Below are 20868 nucleotides of genomic sequence, written 5' to 3'. Positions count from 1 at the left end.
ACAGCATTATTTATGATAGGAAATATCTGGAAATAATAAGGGACTGGTTAAATAAATTGTAAGTCCATCAGTGAAAGATATCAGTTGTCAGAACAAATGAACTAATTCTTTTTCTACTGACAAGATCTCTAAACATAATAAAATATGCTGTATTCACATAGGAAAGAGAGAAAATTATAAAGAATGTATACTTGTTTTTCTTTATGCTTGTGTCAAGAAACTGGAAGGAAACAGACCACCAACAAGTAAATGTGGATACCAATGGAGGGGCAAAGATAGGAGGAAAACTTTTTCCCATATACTTCTCTGTATTGTTTTGTATTTTTGTGTGGCTTTTTTTTTTTTTTTTAACCATTTAAGTATGTGATCTAATCCGTAAACAAAGAAGGATCCTTAAGTGACAAAACTTAAATTTTAAAAAGTCTTATTTCTGGAATGGCTAGTTAAAAAGTGAGAGAAGAAGAGGGGGGAAAATGGGAGAAAAAGATGTGAAGAAAGATGATACAGTGAAAAAGGAAAATATTAAAGGAGAAAACAGACAAAGGATTAGAAATAAGTATATCAAAAGTGAATACTCAAAAAGTAAATGACTATGGAAGATAAATTTGTGTCTACATTAATCCTGGCTGACTTGGCCATCGAAATTGTTCTGTTTAGGGGGCTGAGAAAGTTGTTTGTTTTTGTTTTGTTTTTTGTTGTTTTTTAAGCAACAAGGGAACATTTGTACAAATTTCTTTTAAGGTATTAATGTTTCTAGTACCTTTTTGTTTAAGTTTGTTAATGTTGCTTCTAGTTAAATGAGCTTTTAATTCTTGATCATGTATTAATGTGTGTGTGTGTGTGAGTGACTGTCACTTAGTCATGTCCGACTGCAGCCGCATGGACTGTAGCCCATCGGGGTTGCCATTTTGTACCCCACATGTACTAATACATAGTTAATTATTACATAGTTAATTGTTAATAATTCAAGCATGATTTTTCTCCAGTTAATTTATTTTCAATTCAATTGTTAGCTCCTTGCGGGAAGAAATAATCTTACTCATTTTGCATGATGTCAGTTGTGTTAACATGCAGTATATAAATTTGCAACTTTATTGAAATATAATTAACAGTGTCAGAACCCCCATCCCTTTAAAGTGTGCAATTCAGTAGTTTATAGTATACTGACAGAGTTGTACAACTGTCACAGGAGTCTTAACAGTCTGTTCTAAGTTAGAATAACCTTCACCATTCTAAAATGCTGTACCCATTCCTCCCAGCACTAGGCAATCTTTAATCTACTTTCTATTTCTGTGGATTTCCCTGTTAGGGACATTTCATACTGAATGGAATCACACAGTAGGTGGTCTGTTTGCCTAACTCCTTTCACTTAGCATACTGTTTTAAAAGTTCATTCATGTTGCGGCGTGTACTTCTATTCCTTTTTGTAGTTGAATGGTGTTCCATGTATGAATATACCATGTTTTTTTTATTCTATTAAGGGACATTTGGGTTGTTTTTACTTTCTGACTGTTATGAATAATGCTGTTATGAATATTTGTTTTTGTGTGGAAATAATGTTTTAGTACTCTCGGGTGTATGCTTTGGAGTGGAATTACTGAGCTATATGGTATGGTAACTCTATGTTTAACATGTTAAGGATCTGCAAAATTGTTTTCCAAAGATGCTGCACCACTTGACAATCCTACCACCCAAGCATGAGAATTCCAGTTTCTCTGCATCCACGCTAACACTTGTTATTATTGTCCTTTCTACTGTAATTGTCCTGTTGGGTATGAAGTGGTATCTCATTGTGATGTTGATTTGCATTTCCCTAATAAGTAAGGAAGGGACTTCCCTGGTGCCTCAGACAGTAAAGCGTCTGCCTGCAACGCGGGAGACCCAGGTTCAATCCCTGGGTCGGGAGGATCCCCTGGAGAAGGAAATGGCAACCCACTCCAGTACTCTTGCCTGTAAAATCCCATGGATGGAGGAGCCTGATAGGCTACAGTCCATGGGGTCGCAAAGAGTCGGACACGACAGCAACTTCACTCACACTCACAATAAATAAGGATGTTGAGCATTTTTTTATGTACTTATTGGCTTTTGTGTATTTTCTTTGGAGAACTGTCTGTTCAGATCCATTGCTTGTTATTAGATAGTTTGTCTTTTTACTGTTGAGTTGTAAGTGGTTTTTGGATTGCTTTTTTAATATACTAGTTACACATCCCTTTTCAGAAACATGATTTGAAAATATTTCATCCCATTCCAGGGTTGTCTTTTCACCTTATAAGAAAAAAAAACTGTAACTAAATCTACCATTTTAATCATTTTTAAGGATGCAGTGTAGTGGCATGAAGTACATTTATGACATTGTGTAACAAAATTATACACAAACAAAAACCTGTAGCCATTAAGCAATAACCCTCCTTTCCTCTCTCTTCCAATCCTTGGTAACCTTTACTCTATTTTCTGTCCCTGTGAATTTGCCTATTCTAGGTATTTCATATAAATGGAATCACTCAGTATTTGTTCTTTTTTTGCCTAGCTTCTTTCTCTTAGTATAATTTCTTCAAGGTTCATTCATGTGTCAGAATTTTATTTCTTTTTGTGGCTGAAAAATATTCCATCTTCTGTATATATCACATTTTGTTTATTTGTTCATCTGTTGATGGACCCGTGGGTTGTTTTCATCTTTTGTTTGTTGTGAATAATGCTGTTATGTGCATTGGTATACAAATCTCTGAATGAATACTTGCTTTCAGTTCTTTGGGGTGTATACCTAGGAGTAGAACTGTTGGCTTGTATGGTAATTCTTCTAAGTTTAACATTTCAGCAAACTATTTCTCACAGCAGCTACCACAGCATTTTGTCTTTTCACTTTCTTGATACTGTCCTTCGAAGAACAAAGGTTCATTTTGATGAGGTATATTTTATTTATTTTTTGTTTGGTTGCTTATGCTTTTGGTGTGGTATCTAAGAAGTCATTGCCTACATAATCTAAAGTCAAGAGTTATTCATATATTAAAGAGTTTTATAGTTGTAGTTTTCACATTTAGGCCTATGATCTATTTGGAGTTAATTTTTATATGCAATGTGAAGTTGAGGTCCAATCCCATTCTTTTGCATATAGGCATCAAGTTGTCCCAGTATTATTGTTGAAAGGACTTTTTCCCCACTGAAGTATCTTGGCGACTATAATGAAAAGTCAGTTAACTGTAAATGTAAAGATTATTTTTAGACTCTCAGTTCTATTCTTTCATATGTATGTCTCCTTATGCCTTTGGCTGTAAGTTTTGAAGTTGGGAAATCTGAGTTTTCTTTTTCAAAATTGCTTTAGCTGTTCTGAATCCCTTGCATTTCCATTTGAATTTTAGGATCAGTTTGTCAGCTTCTACTTTGACCAGTGTGAGGTGTTATATCATTATTAACAATATTAAAGTCTTATCATGGAGAATTAATTGAATTCTAACTCATTCACTAATTTTCCCTTTATCCTCTCTCACTTTTGAAAAATGATCTTAATTAACTTCTGATCTTAATGTTTTCTATCATATACATCTTTTTACTTCAAAATATGCATCTATTCTTACCTTTTAAAAAATAATACTTGTATTCTCCTTTTTCATCCTACTTTCTCCGAGATCTTGTTCTTTTGATTAGTCACCATAATAGTCCATTTCAGTTTTAGTTTAAGTTCCCCACCCTTAACAGTTCTTAGTCTTGAGTGGATTGTCTATTCTCACCTCCTTTTTCTCATTTCTTTCACTTTGAAGCTTCTAAGTAAGTGCTCTTCTCTCCCAGCTTTTGTTGGACAAGTACCTTAACTTTTCTGGACTTTGTTTTTGTAATGATAAGTAAATTGGTAGAGGTTAGTTATGTTAGGTTCTTCATTCTAGTCTCTAAACCCTTGGTGTCCTTACTCAGACCCCCTGTGTACAGAAGTGGAGCTATTTGCTCCTGAATTCTGGGTGGAAGCTTAGAGCCATTTGCCATATTAGCCTTTGGGGGCCTCTGTGGAGCTCCCAGGAGGACAGTTTGAAGTCATTGCAAAGACCCTTCAGCCCTAAAATTTAGTTAACTCCATAGCAATTACAGAAGCTGCATTCTTGAAAGTTTCAAATAGTTGACTTATTGCCAAGTTTAAGTCTCTTCTTAGGCACCATTTCTCCTGTATCAGTTCAGTCCATCAGTTGTGTCCAATTCTTTGCAACCCCATGGGCTGCAGCATGGCAGGCCTCCCTGTCCATCACCAACTCCCAGAACTTGCTCAGTCTCATGTCCATCGAGTTGGTGATGCCATCCAACCATCTCATCCTCTGTCATCCCCTACTCCTCCTGCCTTCAATCTTTCCCAGCATCAGGGTCTTTTCCAATGAGTCAGTTCTTTGCATCAGGTGGCCAAAGTGTTGGAGTTTCAGCTTCAGCATCAGTTCTTCCAGTGAATATTCAGGACTGATTTCCTTGAGAATTGACTGGTTTGATCTCCTTGAAGTCCAAGGGGCTCTCAAGAGTCTTCTCCAACACCACAGTTCAAAAGCATCAATTCTTTGGCACTCAGCTTTCTTTATAGTCCAACTCTCACATCCATACATGACTACTGGAAAAACCATAGCTTTGACTAGATGGACCTTTGTTGGCAAAGTAATGTCTCTGCTTTTTAATATGCTGTCTAGGTTAGTCATTGCTTTTCTTCAAGGAGCAAGCATCTTTTAATTTTATGGCCGCAGTCACCATCTGCAGTGATTTTGGAGCCCAAGAAAATAAAGTCTGTCACTGTGTCCATTGTTTCCCCATCTATTTGCCATGAAGTGATGGGACTGAATGCCATGATCTTGTTTTTTTGAATGTTGAGTTTTAAGCCAGCCTTTTCACTCTCCTCTTTCACTTACATCAAGAGACTCTTTAGTAGTTCTTCACTTTCTGCCATAAGGGAGGTGTCATCTGTCTATCTGAGGTTACTGATATATCTCCTGGCAATCTTGATTCCAGCTTGTGCTTCATCCAGCCTGGCATTTTGCATGATGTACTATGCATGTAAGTTAAAAAAGCGGGGTGACAGTATACAGCCTTGATGTACTCCTTTCCCTATTTGGAACCAGTCTGTTGTTCCATGTCCAGTTCTAACTGTTGCTTCTTTACCTGCATACAGATTTCTGAGGAGGCAGGTCAGGTGGTTTGATATTCCCATATCTTTAAGAATTTTTCACAGTTTGTTGTGATTCTCCAGTATATCTTATAATATCTAAACCCTTACTTGCTCTGTTATTCCCCACTAAATATTCTTTTCTTGGCTTTAATCACATATACCCAATCTTTTTAATGACTGCTCAGTATAGAGTCTGACACTTCCAAGAAACTTTTCCAAATCATACCAGTTCATGATAATGTTTTTTTCCACTAATGAGCCTCTGTAATAATCCTTTATGCCATTCATGTGGCACTTAAAAAATTGCCCAAAGTAATTTGAGCTACATAAAGATAATTTGGGCCCTGATTCTGACCTAAAGAAATTTAGTAAAAGAGTAGAGTTGTAGACTAATTATTGAGATGAAAGTAATGAGTGTCTTAGGAAAGGTACAGCTACAGTTCTGTGGCAAGTTAAAGAAGATAATTTGATGATAATTTAATGAAATGAAAAGGCATTCCTTGGAAGAAAAGCTGTGATACATCTAGACAGCATATTAAAAAGCAGAGACATCTCTTTGCTGACAAGGGTCCATCTAGTCAAAGCTATGGTTTTTCCAGTCGTCATGTACAGATGTGAGAGTTGGACCATAAGGAAGGTTGAGTGTCGAAGAATTGATGCTTTTGAACTGTGGTGTTGGAGAAGACTCTCTAGAGTCCCTTGGACTGTAAGGAGATCAAACCAGTCAGTCCTCACGGAAATCAACTCTGGATATCCATTGGAAGGACTGATGCAAAAGCTGAAGCTCCAGTACTTTGGCCATGTGATGCGAAGAGGCAGCTCATTGGAAAAGACGCTGATGCTGGTCAAGATTGAAGGCAGGAGGAGAAGGGGACGATAGAGGATGAGATGGTTGGATAGCATCACTGACTCAATGGACATGAGTTTGAGCAAATTCCAGGGGATAGTGAAGGACAGGGAAGCCTCGTGTGCTGCAGTCCCGCAGTCCCAGAGGTCGCAGAGAGTCAGACACTTAGCAACTGAACAACAACAACAAAGAAGATAAATACCTTTCCTCTGGGAGAATAGGGCAGAATATCCCTTTGAGCAGATGGGTTGGTCCTGGAGGGAAGCGTAGTACCTGAAAACACAGAAGTGGACTTTAGGAGCAGCATGAAACAGGCACAAGTAGGAAAGCATGAGGATGGTAGGTTCTTCGATTTGACTGGAGGAAAAGGTCAAGAAGAGAGCTAGTGGGTTATAAAGTTGTAAAGGTAAACCAGAGCTGGATATAGTTTTGTTAGTTATTCCTTTGTAATATTTGTATCATGTTTTCCCAATTATGTTATAAACTCTTTGAGGACAAGTAACAAGTCTTAAACTTTTAACCTCTTACAGAGGGATTATGGGTAGAGGAGAAGAATTCAGTAAAATTTTGTTGACTATATGAAAAGTAGAAACAGTGGTTTTCCAAACAGGTTGAAGGGTGTGACTTCTTGTGTTTATGTAGGCTTGTGTGACTTCTTCTGTTTATGTAGGCTGTGGCTTTATCAGTAAAAACTTTTAGATCTTCATAAGATGCTTTTAAGTTTAATTAGGTGACTTGTTTTATGTTTTAATAAATTAGATTTAAAATATATTTTCTCAGGATTTAGATTTTATTTAACCACAATATCTTTGAAAAGATATGAATTTAAAAAGATATTATACTCAAGAATTGTGTTGGTCTGTGTATGGGTAACCTTTTCTTTTTCAAAAATTTCTCTAAAATATTTTTTGTATGATTGAAAAAAAGATTAGAGACGTTAGCCACTCTACTGAGACCTGTTCATATTACTGTTAAGTTCTTAGTAATACTAGTCTCTGTAGAAAGACTATGTTATGTATACATATAATAAAATGCTGGGAAATTGAGTATGTGTGCTTTCAGTCTTGTCTTTTCAATGGCATGTGCCACTCTTTCATTTTTGTAAAGCAAGATATTCTTGACAAAATAAATTGGAAGATATATTTAGAATAAAGACTTATGTCATTTAAAAAGAACAAAGTATGGCAGCGTTCTTGTGGTAAAGTAACTTATTAGAGATTCTTGTAGTAAAGTAATTCACTAACTTATATTTCATAGTTTTTGTTTTGTTTTAAACTTTATGTATCATATACTAGGTGAAAAACCATTTCGCTGTGATGAATGTGGTATGAGATTCATTCAAAAATATCATATGGAAAGGCATAAGAGAACTCATAGTGGAGAAAAACCTTACCAGTGTGAATACTGTTTACAGGTAAGATGTGGTTTGAATTTTTTAAAAAGTCACTTTATTGAGGCATGACTGACATTGAAAGTTTTCTCTCTGGAATTCAGTTATAAAATAATTCTAAAGAATTAAATTAGACAGTGTTAGTAAAGCTATTTGAAGAATTTCCTAACTGTTGTTGATTCAATTTATAATAGACAGTTGGCTCAGGAAATTAGTTTAGAGTTGCTCATATTATTACACTTATATCTATCTTTATATTAATTGCTTTTTTTCTTTTCTTTTCTTGGTTGACCAAAACACAAAACTAAAACAAAAAACTCTCTCTGAACTTTGAATTCGACAGTATTTTTCCAGAACTGATCGTGTTTTGAAACATAAACGTATGTGCCATGAAAATCATGATAAAAAACTAAACAGATGTGCCATCAAAGGTGGCCTTCTGACATCCGAGGAAGATTCTGGCTTTTCTACATCACCAAAAGATAACTCACTGCCAAAAAAGAAAAGGCAGAAAACTGAGAAAAAATCATCTGGGATGGACAAAGAGAGTTCTTTGGACAAATCTGACCTGAAGAAAGACAAAAATGATTACTTGCCTCTTTACTCTTCAAGTACTAAAGTGAAAGATGAGTATATGGTAGCAGAGTATGCTGTGGAAATGCCACATTCCTCAGTTGGGGGATCGCATTTAGAAGATGCATCAGGAGAAATACATCCACCTAAGTTGGTTCTCAAAAAAATTAATAGTAAGAGAAGTCTGAAACAGCCATTGGAGCAGAATCAAACAATTTCACCTTTATCCACATACGAAGAGAGCAAAGTTTCAAAATATGCTTTTGAACTTGTGGACAAACAAGCTTTACTGGACTCAGAAGGCAATGCTGATATTGACCAGGTTGACAATTTGCAAGAGGGGCCCAGTAAACCTGTGCACAGTAGCACTAACTATGATGATGCCATGCAGTTTTTGAAGAAGAAGCGGTATCTTCAGGCAGCGAGTAACAATAGTAGGGAGTATGCGCTGAATGTGGGCACTATAGCTTCTCAGCCTTCTGTAACACAAGCAGCTGTGGCAAGTGTCATTGATGAGAGTACCACAGCATCCATATTAGATTCACAGGCACTGAATGTGGAGATAAAGAGTAATCATGACAAAAATGTTATTCCAGATGAGGTACTACAGACTCTGTTGGATCATTATTCCCATAAAGCTAATGGACAGCATGAGATATCATTCAGTGTTGCGGACACTGAGGTGACTTCTAGCATATCAATAAATTCATCAGAAGTACCTGAGGTTACCCAGTCGGAGAATGTTGGATCAAGCTCCCAAGCATCCTCATCAGATAAAGCCAACATGTTGCAGGAATACTCAAAGTTTCTGCAGCAGGCTTTGGACAGAACTAGCCAAAATGATGCCTATTTGAATAGCCCGAGCCTTAACTTTGTGACTGATAACCAGACCCTTCCAAATCAGCCAGCATTCTCTTCCATAGACAAGCAAGTCTATGCAGCCATGCCCATCAATAGCTTTCGATCAGGAATGAATTCTCCACTAAGAACAACTCCGGATAAGTCCCACTTTGGACTCATAGTTGGTGATTCACAGCACTCATTTCCCTTTTCAGGTGATGAGACAAACCATGCTTCTGCCACATCAACACAGGACTTTTTGGATCAAGTGACTTCTCAGAAGAAAGCTGAGGCTCAGCCTGTCCACCAAGCTTACCAAATGAGCTCTTTTGAACAACCCTTCCGTGCTCCATATCATGGATCCAGAGCTGGAATAGCTACTCAGTTTAGCACTGCCAATGGACAGGTGAACCTTCGGGGACCAGGGACAAGTGCTGAATTTCCAGAATTTCCCTTGGTGAATGTAAATGATAATAGAGCTGGGATGACATCCTCACCTGATGCTACAACTGGCCAGACTTTTGGCTAAAAAAAAAATGTGTAAATAATACTGGCACTTTAGAACAGATTAATCAAGAGTGGGGTTACTCTGTGTAAAATGGAGTGCTGTACAGATTTAAGAGCAACGCGTTATAACAAGTTAAGCTGATATGAATAGCAAGATAATCCAATAACTGCGTTTTGTTTGGTTAGTCAGCATTCTTTGAACTGCCTTACATGTTGTCACCTTTACAGAAGCAATGCATTACTTGTTTTAGATCAGAAACTTGCTATTCCACCTACACCAAGTTGAAAAGGAAAAAAAAAAAAAAAAGACTTTCGCACAATTGTTTCCTAACTGATATCATTGTACATTCTTAGGAGATTAGTAATTGTGTGAAATTTACTCATACTGTTTCTAAGTTTTTCAGCATAGTCATGGCACTTCAGCAGGGAATCTGAGTATACTTTACAGACAGAGTGAACTTAAAAGTTTAAATGTCAAGAGATTATGGCTTAAATAAATTAGTGTGTCCTATGAGGGGAAAAAAGAAACCACCTTTTAAAGAATGATATGCCATATACCCTTGATTTTCATTTTGCATTATATTGACTTTTTCTTTTTGAGAAAAGTAATAAAAATCTGATAGTCTAAGACTCCACTATTTAAAAGCCTAATTACTTTAAAAAATATGCATACTTTCAAAACTTTTACCAAAATACATAACTGTTGAAGCATTCACTTCTATATGGAAGTATGCATATTGGTGTCAGTTTCTTTGTACAGTTGTACCTAGATATTTTTTATGATTTTTTCATGTGCAAGTATCAAGGTTTTGAAGTTTTAGTAAGAAGATCCTCTGTAGATTACATTCCCAAGAACATAATGCTTATACAAAATGTATATTCCACGTTTTAAAGCTTAATTGTATTTTACTTTACATATACACTTCAGTTAACATAGAGCACTTAGAATCTATTTGGTATTTTTGATTTCTCAAAGTAAAAAAAAATTTTAGATTTTTAGGTTTGATATGGTTGTGTCATAATCATCTCATAATTGAAAATTTTAATTTTTGGCAATAAAAGGAAATTGGGTATCTTTGGAACTGTAAAATCTGGTTTAATCCTTCTCTTTCTAGAATCTTGATAGATTGGATAATTAAACAGTATCCAGAGAAACTAAAGAAATGGGCATTTTAATTGCTTATTTTATCTTGAGTTACTTTTTAATGAACACTGCTCATTACAGTTTTACAAACCAAAAGTGTTTACTAATTCTAGTAACTACAGTTTCTTTTTCAGCTAGATGAGTGATCGGAAACCTTTTGTTGCATTTCAAAATCTAAATAAACTACAGACTTTATCCTTATACCACGAATGTTTTTTTTAATATTTTGTCTTAATACAGCATGGTACAATAAATAGTGCTTTTATATATATACATATTTTATATATATATATATATATATATACTTTTCTAAAGAATGATGGTTTGAGTTACACATTGGACAGTTCTAATTTTTGGAAAATAACAGTTATACTGATTTTATTATCCTCTTTAATTTGTTCCAACTTTTTGGTTTTTTATTTTAAATTTCCACCATCTTTGTCACAATGCACACATACTGATAGAGCATCAGTAATCTAAAATTAATAACCCCTTGAAGATGCAACTTTATTATTAATTTCCATTTTAGCTTTTATATTGGCCTTATAGATCTTCAGTCTTTGTTTCAGTATAGAATGTTCTACATTTTAAATTATTTTTTCTTTTATTTAATGTTATCCCAAGACTGTTCTCATAAAGAAAGGGAACAAAGAAATATCTAACCTTAACATCTTTTACATTTATTTTGAATATATGGTATTTTATGATAAGGAATATAAATTATGTTTAATGTGGTTTCCTCTATACTTTGGTTATTAAACTTTGCTTGAAACTTTCCCATTTGACAGCTTTCTTTGCTGCCAAATTTTTCAAGAATTTTAGACTTCTTTGAAGTATATATTTAAGTTTTGCCATTATTGACTCTTTAGAATGGTGTGTCTTGCGTTGCACATCACAACCTCAAGAAGTTGTGGCGAGATGTTAACAATGAAACTGTGTTCTCTGTAGGAATAGGCATTTGTGCTTTTCTCATACTACTTATTGGGTGATAGTAGGCATTGATGTCCTGAGTTGTTTTTGTTTTGAGCCTGATCAGAATTTCTGTTCTGTTGAGAACTTGGTACAGAATAAAGTGGGGGTTTTGGTTTGTGTTAACATCACCAGCACAGTTTTTAGAATGTGGCTCTACTGCTGAGCAGTAAGCCTTTGAAAGTGGCAGTCAATGCAAGTAGAAAGAAGTTCAGGTGTTGCATTTCTGTGTTCGCCTCATTTATTTACATCTACATAATGGCAGACTTTTATACCACATTAGAAGCATATTTTGAGGTAAATGATACTTTGGCATAATTTACTGACTTACCACTTAAAGTATAGTCATTACTCTCTTTACTGTGAAATTTTACATGCCTACCAGAGTTACCGTGTATTAATATTATCATCATATGATAAACATCTCAACAGTTGGGTTTCCCCATTTTGCTTCAGAAAGTTACCTAATTTCTATCTGGGCATTAATAGAGAAAGCAAGTAGCCTTTTGTGCTGCTTTAAATCAGAATATTGAGGATATCCTTTTGCAATTTGGGTTTTGTTTTGTTTTTTCATTTCTTTTGGTGAGCAAATTGTTCTATGAAAACATGCTCTTACATCCTTAAAACTTGGCGAAATGTGAGCGAGGTGTGCTTTCTTAGGGCCTGTTCTCACATTTGAAGATTGGAAACAGATCACATTAGATGAAGTAATATCTCTTGAACATCTTCTAAAAGCGTGTTTTTTAACTTACTGTACACATATTTCATTTAGTTCAGAATATTTGAAGTGGCTCTTAAATTTTTTGGATCTGCTTGCAGATTTTCTAGTTGATACCGCAGAAATCCATCCTCTTAGCTCTGGCTGAGTGAGGACTGCCAGTGGTCGGGTAATTTTCTCGTTCTGAGAGGCAAAAGAGGCCTTGTGCTCAGGGTAGGCTTTCATTTCCACAGGCCAGAGAAGCTTGCAAAGTGCCAGCTAGGTTAGATCTTTTGCCACTTCTTTCATTTTATTAATTTGGGTTTTTAAAGGGCTGTTTAAAAAAAAAAAAAAAAGCCGGGAAACTTAAAAGTAGGCATTACTGTAAAACTACATTTCTTAGACTTAGAACATTTTAAACTAGAACTCGTTTTTTCACAGTATATTTACTTGAAGCACTATTATAATCGATGAGAAACTTTTTGACTCTGCAATTTAATTTAAACTTTTTCCGTTTCAAATTGCTTTATTTCAGGGAAATAATTTTCCAGTTGTTTTTGCTATATTCTGCAAATAAAAAACGGATGTTTCCTCTTTCACTTAAACTTTAGTAGGAAACAAAACTACAGCAGACAAACATTTCTTATTGTGTTTGTTGCTTTCTTTAATCCAATGGATAAAAAAGTAAAACCCTGTAAACATTATTTTATTTTTTTATGCAATACCATGCTGTAAATATGGTTCATCAAATAAGGATGTACCTATGATTGAATCTTTAATTCTGCACAGTTAGAGTTTATATATAAACGTGTCTTGACAATCAAGGACTTTTATGTGAGTCTTCCTTTATGATGTTTTATTAATGTTATGCATTCCATTTGTTTTGAAGTGAGTACCAATGTGCTAATTTGTATTGTCTGAAAGTATGTAATGTTTTTACAGCTTGTTTTTAAGAATCTGTAAATATGTACAAACAAATCACAGTACTGCTTTATGTTAGAAGGCATATGATGTTGTACTGTATGTAAGCAATAATACATAGCAGTGCTAACTTTACAAGTAGCATCAGGAAAGTTCTAAAAACATTTCAGAGTTATTATCTTTATTTCATTTAATAATGATTATCTTTAATCAGTTTTTATAAGCAAATTCCATTGTTCCTCCTTTTGGAACGTAACACTGTTTACACAGCATAATTGAAGTTGCAGGGGAGACAGGCTAAATCTGACTTCATCTGTACTCACTCTCACTAAGCATTGAATGGCCTTACCACTCTTCTGCACGATGGAGGAAGACTGCAGAACTCAGTGCCCATCACACTGAAGGAAGGGGGTGTGGGTTTTTTTCCTGCTTCTGTACTGCTACCTAACTTTGTGGTTTGCTTTGGATTTTAATATTTGTTTCTGTTTTAGATTCAAGCCCATAAGTTTTGAGGTGACTTCAGCTCCATTGTGAAATAGTTCTCTTCATATTTCATAGCTACATTTCAACAATTCTGAACTTTCTACTTTGATTTTTAGATACTTATTTTTCAACCTTGGTTTCTCAGCTGATCAGATGAATTTATTCAACTTAATACAAAGAAAGACAAACCTATTGTAGTTTGAATTGAGTAGATATTATACTGTACAGAACAGCTAACTATTTGAACACACACACATCACTGCTTTAGAAATAAACTCGCCAATTTATAAATGTATATGACCTACATTTTATAGGAAAATGTTTTTAAATGCTAGTCATTTATATAATGTGCTTTGAAGGATTTGCTAGTCCACTTCTGTCACTTTTTAGTACACTGGTATCTTTTATATGTAATGTATGCTTTTTATTATTGTAGCAAAGCATTTCAGTAGAAAGAATTTTGCAACAATATGGGGGAAATTTTTCATTGTTGGATTTGAATTATACTGGATTTTATCTGTGTAGTCTTACTTGTCTTTATTTTAATGCTGTCTGGAAGGGAACTTGGTATCCAAATAAAGCAGGTAACCTCATTTTACTTCAAGGGCATACTGTGTAGTGCTGAATTTAATCTGGAAATCTGATGACTTTGAAAAGAAAAACAAGTTTATAAAAATTGTACAGAAGAAATTAAATGTGTAATGGAAATCCTGATGGTGGAGCACGTTGAATTTTCTGATATATAGTGTTATTTTCCTGGGATCCCCTATGCCTTCTTTGTATTTCAACTAATAAAGGAAAAACCTTATCATTGAAACTGGTAGGATAATAGGATATTCTGATTATACAGTATTACTTTTCCTATCCCATTTTCTGACCCTTTCTCAATCACTGTAAATTTTATTTTCTATTTCCTCTTGATAATTAAACATGTACATAATATAGACACTGTTGTATAGAACTGAATGAATTTTGAGTTGCTGTGCTTAAGTGGTTAAACAAGAATATGGATACTGAGAATTTATAAAATGCCAGAACAAATTTATTGGAGGAAGGGGGGGGTCATCATATATGTCCTGGAAGGTAATAGTTGATGTTTCTTCAGCCCTCTGGGAAATCATTGTGAAAGAACTACAAACTCAGTATCTGACACCAGTGGGTCTTTCTTTCCCCCCTCCAAACATATGAGCACTAAATTTCAAAGTCTACTCAGGTGAAAATTGCTTTGCAATGAAACTTATCCCATTGAAATTTTCACTGTTAAATGATGTTTGTGATATTTTTAAATACAAACTTTTACATCAGTGGTCAGCAGCTTGGCAGTTGAAATTCGGTAAGTCAATATATTTTAAAATACATTTTACCCTCCAAAAAGAATTGTTTTTAAACAATTGGGAGGATTTTTTGTTGTTGTTTAAATGCGGTTTTTATTGTCATTGTAAAAATAAAATTTTGCTTGTCCCCATATTATGCCATGAATAAATTGCTGAGCCTTCATAATATAGTGAAAGCTTGTTTCATGCATAATCATGGAACAGAGAAATGTTCTTTAAACTGACCTATTCATTAAGAGGTTTAATGAGTTTCAAAGCTTCTTGACATTATTGTCATGTAGTAAACCTTGCCATTTGGCATTTATAATACCATTTTATGTATTGTGATACTAAAGGAATTTGTTTTTGTTTTATTTTTAATTGAATTATTAGACTAATTTATATTTGCAAATTCTGCATTTAAAATGTGGACACTGGCTGTTTGAAAAATAAAATACAGAATACAGTTTTATGAATAATTTCCTAGCTGAATTTTTCACAATATTCTGAACCAAGTAACCTACTGATAAATATTTTAAAACTGGTAAGGTTAATATTAAAAAGAGGAAAAGAATGTCTGTACAGAGCGAACAGTTTGTTACACAAGTCGGGTAACAAGTAACAGGGCCCTTACTGTAGTTTGTGTAGAACGTCATTAGGCGGTTCTGAAACACAGGAGTCGGGTGTTCACATTAGTCACCGGTATTTTAGACTTGAAATAAGTTTAACATAGAGCTAAGAATAAGAGTGTAAGAATGTATGATTTTTTATTTATAGATAAGATTAAATTATCATCATACATGGCTTGCCCCCCCCCCCCCCGTTTGTGGAAATTTGTTTTCATCCATTTATCTCCTTGCCAGTACTCCCTCCCTGTTTTGTGACCAGTGGCACACTTTGTAAGAAAGCTGTCTGAAACTGTCTGAAAGCTCGAGTGCAGTCTGGGTCCTTGGGACAAATAGAAACGAATCGGCTTTTGCAAAGATTAATCCTAAGACCATGATGAGTTTATTAGCATGGTGCTTTAACCAGTTATACATCATAATACCACCGATAATCTACTAAAGCTTGCTTTGATCACACTTTTTCTTGAATGATGAGCTATGGAAGGGAGAGGGCCAGTGAGATACATGCCAACTATTCATGGTCGTTCTCCCACCTTCTGAAGACTGCAGGAAAAATTGAAGTCACTTGACTTAATGTATGTTTGATATCTAATCTTGAAAATTTATCAGGCACAAAGGAGTATGAAGATTTTGATGATTGCATGTTTGGATAGAAGTTAAAAATTCTTTTCAGAGTGCTGGCAATTTTCCCCCCACTTTGATGAAACTAGTATGATATTGGAATAATTATTTTCATTTGATGGATAAAGAATCAGTGGAGCAGAAGTTTTAAGTGAACTAAAGGTAAATTTAGAGTCTCATTATTTTAGTTCTTTAGTCATTTTTAAATGTCCTTAAAAGGACATTTCTAGTAAAAAACATTTTACAAACACACTCATGCAGATGTATAGCCCTGTGAATAAGAGCTGGAATGTGAAATGTGATACTGTAAATGACATTTTCAAAGGGGTTTTTCCAAATTACTGGAAAAACTCAAGTTTAGAAATGGACTTGAATTGTGAAATAGAGAACATTTGAGCCTTTGCATATTTATCCATATGAACCTTTAAAGTTGTTGCTTTCTTAATTTTTTCTAGCTTATACCATTCTTAATAAGATTCTGAAGCCATGATGCCTGTGTCAAGGTGATGAAAGGGGCCAAACAATGTATATTATCTGTGATAGTAACTATTTTGTTGGTTTGAATTCTTGTGAGGGTATAGTATTCAGCATTGATCACCTACTTAGTAACAGGAGTTGTGCTAGATGGAAATAGGTGGTTGAAGCTACTAGTATCTTTATATGAACATCTGAAAGGTGTCAACTACAGGATGGTATCAATTTCAGGATGCAGGGTTGTACTTTAGATTATTAAAGCAAATATTCAGTGTTAGGATATGTCATTTCTCAACGAATGAGTAAGTAGTAGTCTTATTTTAGGATAGTTTTCTGGAGAGTTTTAGTAGGTTCCAGAAGATAGAAATATACAGATAAATACAGTGGAAATAAGAAACCATTGTTAAAAATCATCCCCTAATTAAAATATCAAGTAGGATTGAATAGGATTATGGATAGGATTCAAACCTGGGCTGTGGAAATGAGACAGTAGGCTTTATTCAGAGGGAACTGACCTATTTCAAAAAAGGAAGATGAATACTCTATAGGGATTCACCAACCTGAGGGTGAAAATGGAGGAGAGAATCACCTCTCTCACTGGGGGTTTGGAAATGGATGTTGGAGGATGCTTTCCTGGCAGTAGGCAGGCCAGTGGTTTTAGTCATTCTAGCAGTCTTCACAGAATGGTATTAATATTTTTTGAGTACTCAGAAATAACACCTGACTGGCCATTACTCTCAGACTATTATTATGATACTCTTCATGTCAGATAACTTCCACTAGCCCCTGATGATCTGATATCTTTTCCTTAGCCGTTTCCTTCAATGTGTTTGGGTCACTGTAAAATGTATCTTTAAACCTCCAATATGGTAGTTTTCCTTTGTTTTCTTTGTGGGAACTGCAGCACTATCATGTAACTTTTTTCCTTGGCAGTAATGAAGGTTAAGACTGATTGCTGGAGTGCAAAAGTAAATGTTAGGAAGAGGACACAACTGAATGAATGTGTTCAGAACACCTCAGGACTCCACAGGAGACTTTGGCTGAGAGTTGTCTGAGCAGCTTGTGGAGCTGGCCCTCAGGATCTGGGGGCAGGTGATGGCATGCCAGGACAGCATAACCGGTGCTGCTTGGGACAGCTTTAAGTAAGCTGTGTGTGACTTTGCCAATGATAATTGTGAGAGAGCAGGAGTACAGTTTGGTACTCTTCAGATAAGGAGCAGTGAAATAAACAAGGAATTTAGATTTTCCAAATTCTGGCTCCACCTGGATCTACCTGTGTAACACTGTCCAAATTGCTTACCTTTCCTGAGTCTGTTTTCTTCATCTGTAAGACGGGCGTAATAATCCCTGTAAGAGTTGCTGTGACAAGTCATTTGAGATAATTTGTAAACTATAAAAGCACAAATAGATACTCCCTAGTTTAGATTTTAGAACACAAAGGCAAGATGGAACAGAGTTGGACAGATGTTGCAAGCTTAATTTTGTGTAAAGCAGCACATGGAATAAATTCCTGACTTGCTGACTGTGTCTTTCAAAAGATTAAAGTAGCTATGAGAGAATCTACCTGTCTGGATTTAATTGACCAGCAAAGAATAACTACTTAGTGAGGTGGAAGTGACAAAAATTTTGTGAAGTTATGATTTCATTATCTGAGACCCTGGAAAGGATGGAACATTTGTGATACTGTGAGTGAAAACAAAGTCAGTAGACTTTCAGGGAAAAGAAATCATTCTACAAAAGCAAGAATATATTGAACTTTTGAATCCTAAGCTCTTGGTTAATAATGTGCAGGGACCTGGCTGCCCCTGAGGCCAAATCAGAGTCATGGACAGGAAGACTGGAGGAGCACAGCCAGCCTCACCAGTTGGGAGGGAGTGATGTGTGTCTGGATGCGGGAGGCCTGCCCAGTCACCTTTTTGTTTTTCTTTCACCATTTCTGTTTATCTCCTTTATTTTCTTCCTCCTAAATGGCTGTGTGTATGGGCCATAACAGGTATATATCAGTCAGAAACAGCTAGACGGTGTGCAATGCCTGGCTTTTCATACAAGTTAGATTTATTTATCATACATGTTTTTTAGTATTACTATTTCCAGAGAATTCAAAACTAATTGTTCATCAGGAAAAGACTCTGGATGCCTAGGTTAGTTTGTAGGCTCCTTGAAGGCATTTTGTTCATAGAATATAGATCCATGCCTCACACATAAGCAGATACCAGTGAGTGAATGAACAATGTTATGGGATAAAAGAGGCAGCAGTGAAGGTACTAGAAGTGGTGGTGGACATTTGATGGCATTAAGATGATGCTATCTATGGTCAGGAAGCCTGGAAATGCCAGATTCTGCATTCAACCACAAACTTACAACAAGATCCCCAAAAGAAATCCACACAAGGACCAATGGCTAGTAGGATACAAGCTATCTTAAGTGCTGGACCTGTTTCCCATACCCTCATGCAGAAATGGGCCAGACAGTGTCACCAGGACCACGGGCCCCTAGAGCGTTTCCTTCCCCTTGGCGCCTTACGAGAGATATGAGAGCATCTCAATATGTGAGAAGAGTGAGGAACAGTACAGCCAGGACTTGATCAGTGAACAAGTAGGCCCCAGCCCTTTCTTTACCCCAGTTGCGTAGGAACAAAGAACCATGTCTACATGTGTGACCAGTTAATGGAAAATGACCTTACTCACTGCGGGGTGTGGCCTAGTAAATGTTCTATGATCTGATCAGTCAGATTGGCAACTCATGGAGGCAGGGCTTGTGAATAGTTCTCAAATCCTTTTGAACCCCACCTCTCTCATTACCACAGCCCAAGCTAACCTCAGTTCTTGCCCAGACTCCTGCAAGTTTCTGCATAAGGAGTCTTGATAGCCTCCAGTATTTTCTCCAGATGTTCACGTCACATCCACCCTCCCCTCTGTATCACCCCCAGTCTTGGACCACCCTGTACTGTTCTTTTCTATCATAGGAAAGAACTGGCATTGGCTGTTTGTAATGATTTGCTTATTAGTGTGGGAATTTGATTTTCTGCCTGTCAGGAGCCATCTTGCTCCCCATTGCGTATCTGCATTGGGCACAGTGGTGATCAACAGATGTCTAGAGAATATGGTTGAAAGAGGGCATTCAGGCACTGTGAGTTACACCTGAGGATGCAAAGAGAGCTCTCAGGTGGCGTAAAAGCACTGCCAGAGAGTGAGGCTCTATGGATAGTAGCTGTGGGACCAGAAAACTGGTCATGTGAATTTCAAAATGGGAGGAAAGAGAGCGGATTTTGAAAACAACAGATAGCTGAGTTGGATTTCAATCTCCAGCAACTTCTAGAATGTTCATAAAAACTCTGTCAGATAGGCTGTACAGGTCTTATCATTAACTCTGTTAAAAATGAGGACGCGGAGGCTCAGACACATTAAAGACTTGGGACGAAGTTACACAGTGGAAAGGAAGATCTGGGACTCAAATTCAGACCTAATTTGTGTCATCTAGACTGTTGAAGGTCTGTGATGGGTCTTATACTTGAACAAAGGCTGAGTGCTAATTGCACTGTTGTCACATTTCAGTGAGACTGCCACCATCATCCATGAAATAAACGACCCTGTTCATTAGGCTTCTCTGTGCATCCCATGTTTTCTCACAGTCCCAACCAGGTCCTGGCTCACGTCAGATGCCAGATGGCTGAGGGAGAATGCCTTTCTCTTGACTGAGGGCAAACCCCCAGAGTCAACAAATAGCTTAGATCCTGGAGGAGAAACCTGCTCAACAGGAGCTGGGGACACCTGACATCAGGACAGTGGCGGCCCCTCCCTGTCCGCTCAACCCAGCCCGGGAAGTCAGAGGATTAGTCTTCTGGAGTCCTGTTCCCCTCTGGGAACGTAGAGCACTCAGGCTGTGTGAGGTGCTGGTACTTGTCAGGTTTGCATCTCTTCACTCACCCCCTTCCCACTCCTAGTCACATATGATGGCCCTTCTAACAGACTTTTTTTGTATCTGGGGCACTTGGATCAGGTTGCATCTCTTCACTCACCCCCTTCCCACTCCTAGTCACATATGATGGCCCTTCTAACAGACTTTTTTTTGTATCTGGGGCACTTGGAAAAGCACTTTAAAATCCAGGAAGAAGGAAAACCCTTTTCCTGCCTCATCTCTTCACCTGGATTAGAGAAGCTGTGTATAGGAGAGGGTCTGGTATTGGAACCAAACCAAATTTAGGTTCAAATTCTGACTCTCCCCTCAGAATCAGCAAACAAAAAGTTTGCTGAGTGTGTGCAGAATATGACTTTATTTTACACAGGTATGATGTTGCAGGAGGTGCATAATGTCCAACTAAAAAGAAAAAATATA

General features: G+C 36.4%; 1 protein-coding gene across 7 annotated transcripts in view; it reads left to right on the top strand.

The window, feature by feature from the left end:
- ZNF148 (zinc finger protein 148) overlaps window positions 1–15291 on the top strand; it is a 141274-nt gene extending 125983 nt beyond the window's left edge. For all 7 annotated transcript variants that reach the window (XM_043473208.1, XM_043473206.1, XM_043473201.1 and 4 more), the window contains 2 exons: window positions 7271–7389; window positions 7709–15291. In XM_043473208.1, the coding sequence (XP_043329143.1) occupies window positions 7271–7389; window positions 7709–9307 (1718 nt within the window). In that variant the 3' untranslated portion in view covers window positions 9308–15291. The remainder of the gene's footprint in view (window positions 1–7270; window positions 7390–7708) is intronic.
- The last annotated feature ends 5577 nt before the right edge of the window (window positions 15292–20868 follow it).

This window comes from Cervus canadensis, chromosome 7, assembly GCF_019320065.1.
Source record: "Cervus canadensis isolate Bull #8, Minnesota chromosome 7, ASM1932006v1, whole genome shotgun sequence".
Lineage (NCBI taxonomy): Eukaryota > Metazoa > Chordata > Mammalia > Artiodactyla > Cervidae > Cervus > Cervus canadensis.
This window is presented reverse-complemented; position numbering and strand designations above follow the sequence as displayed.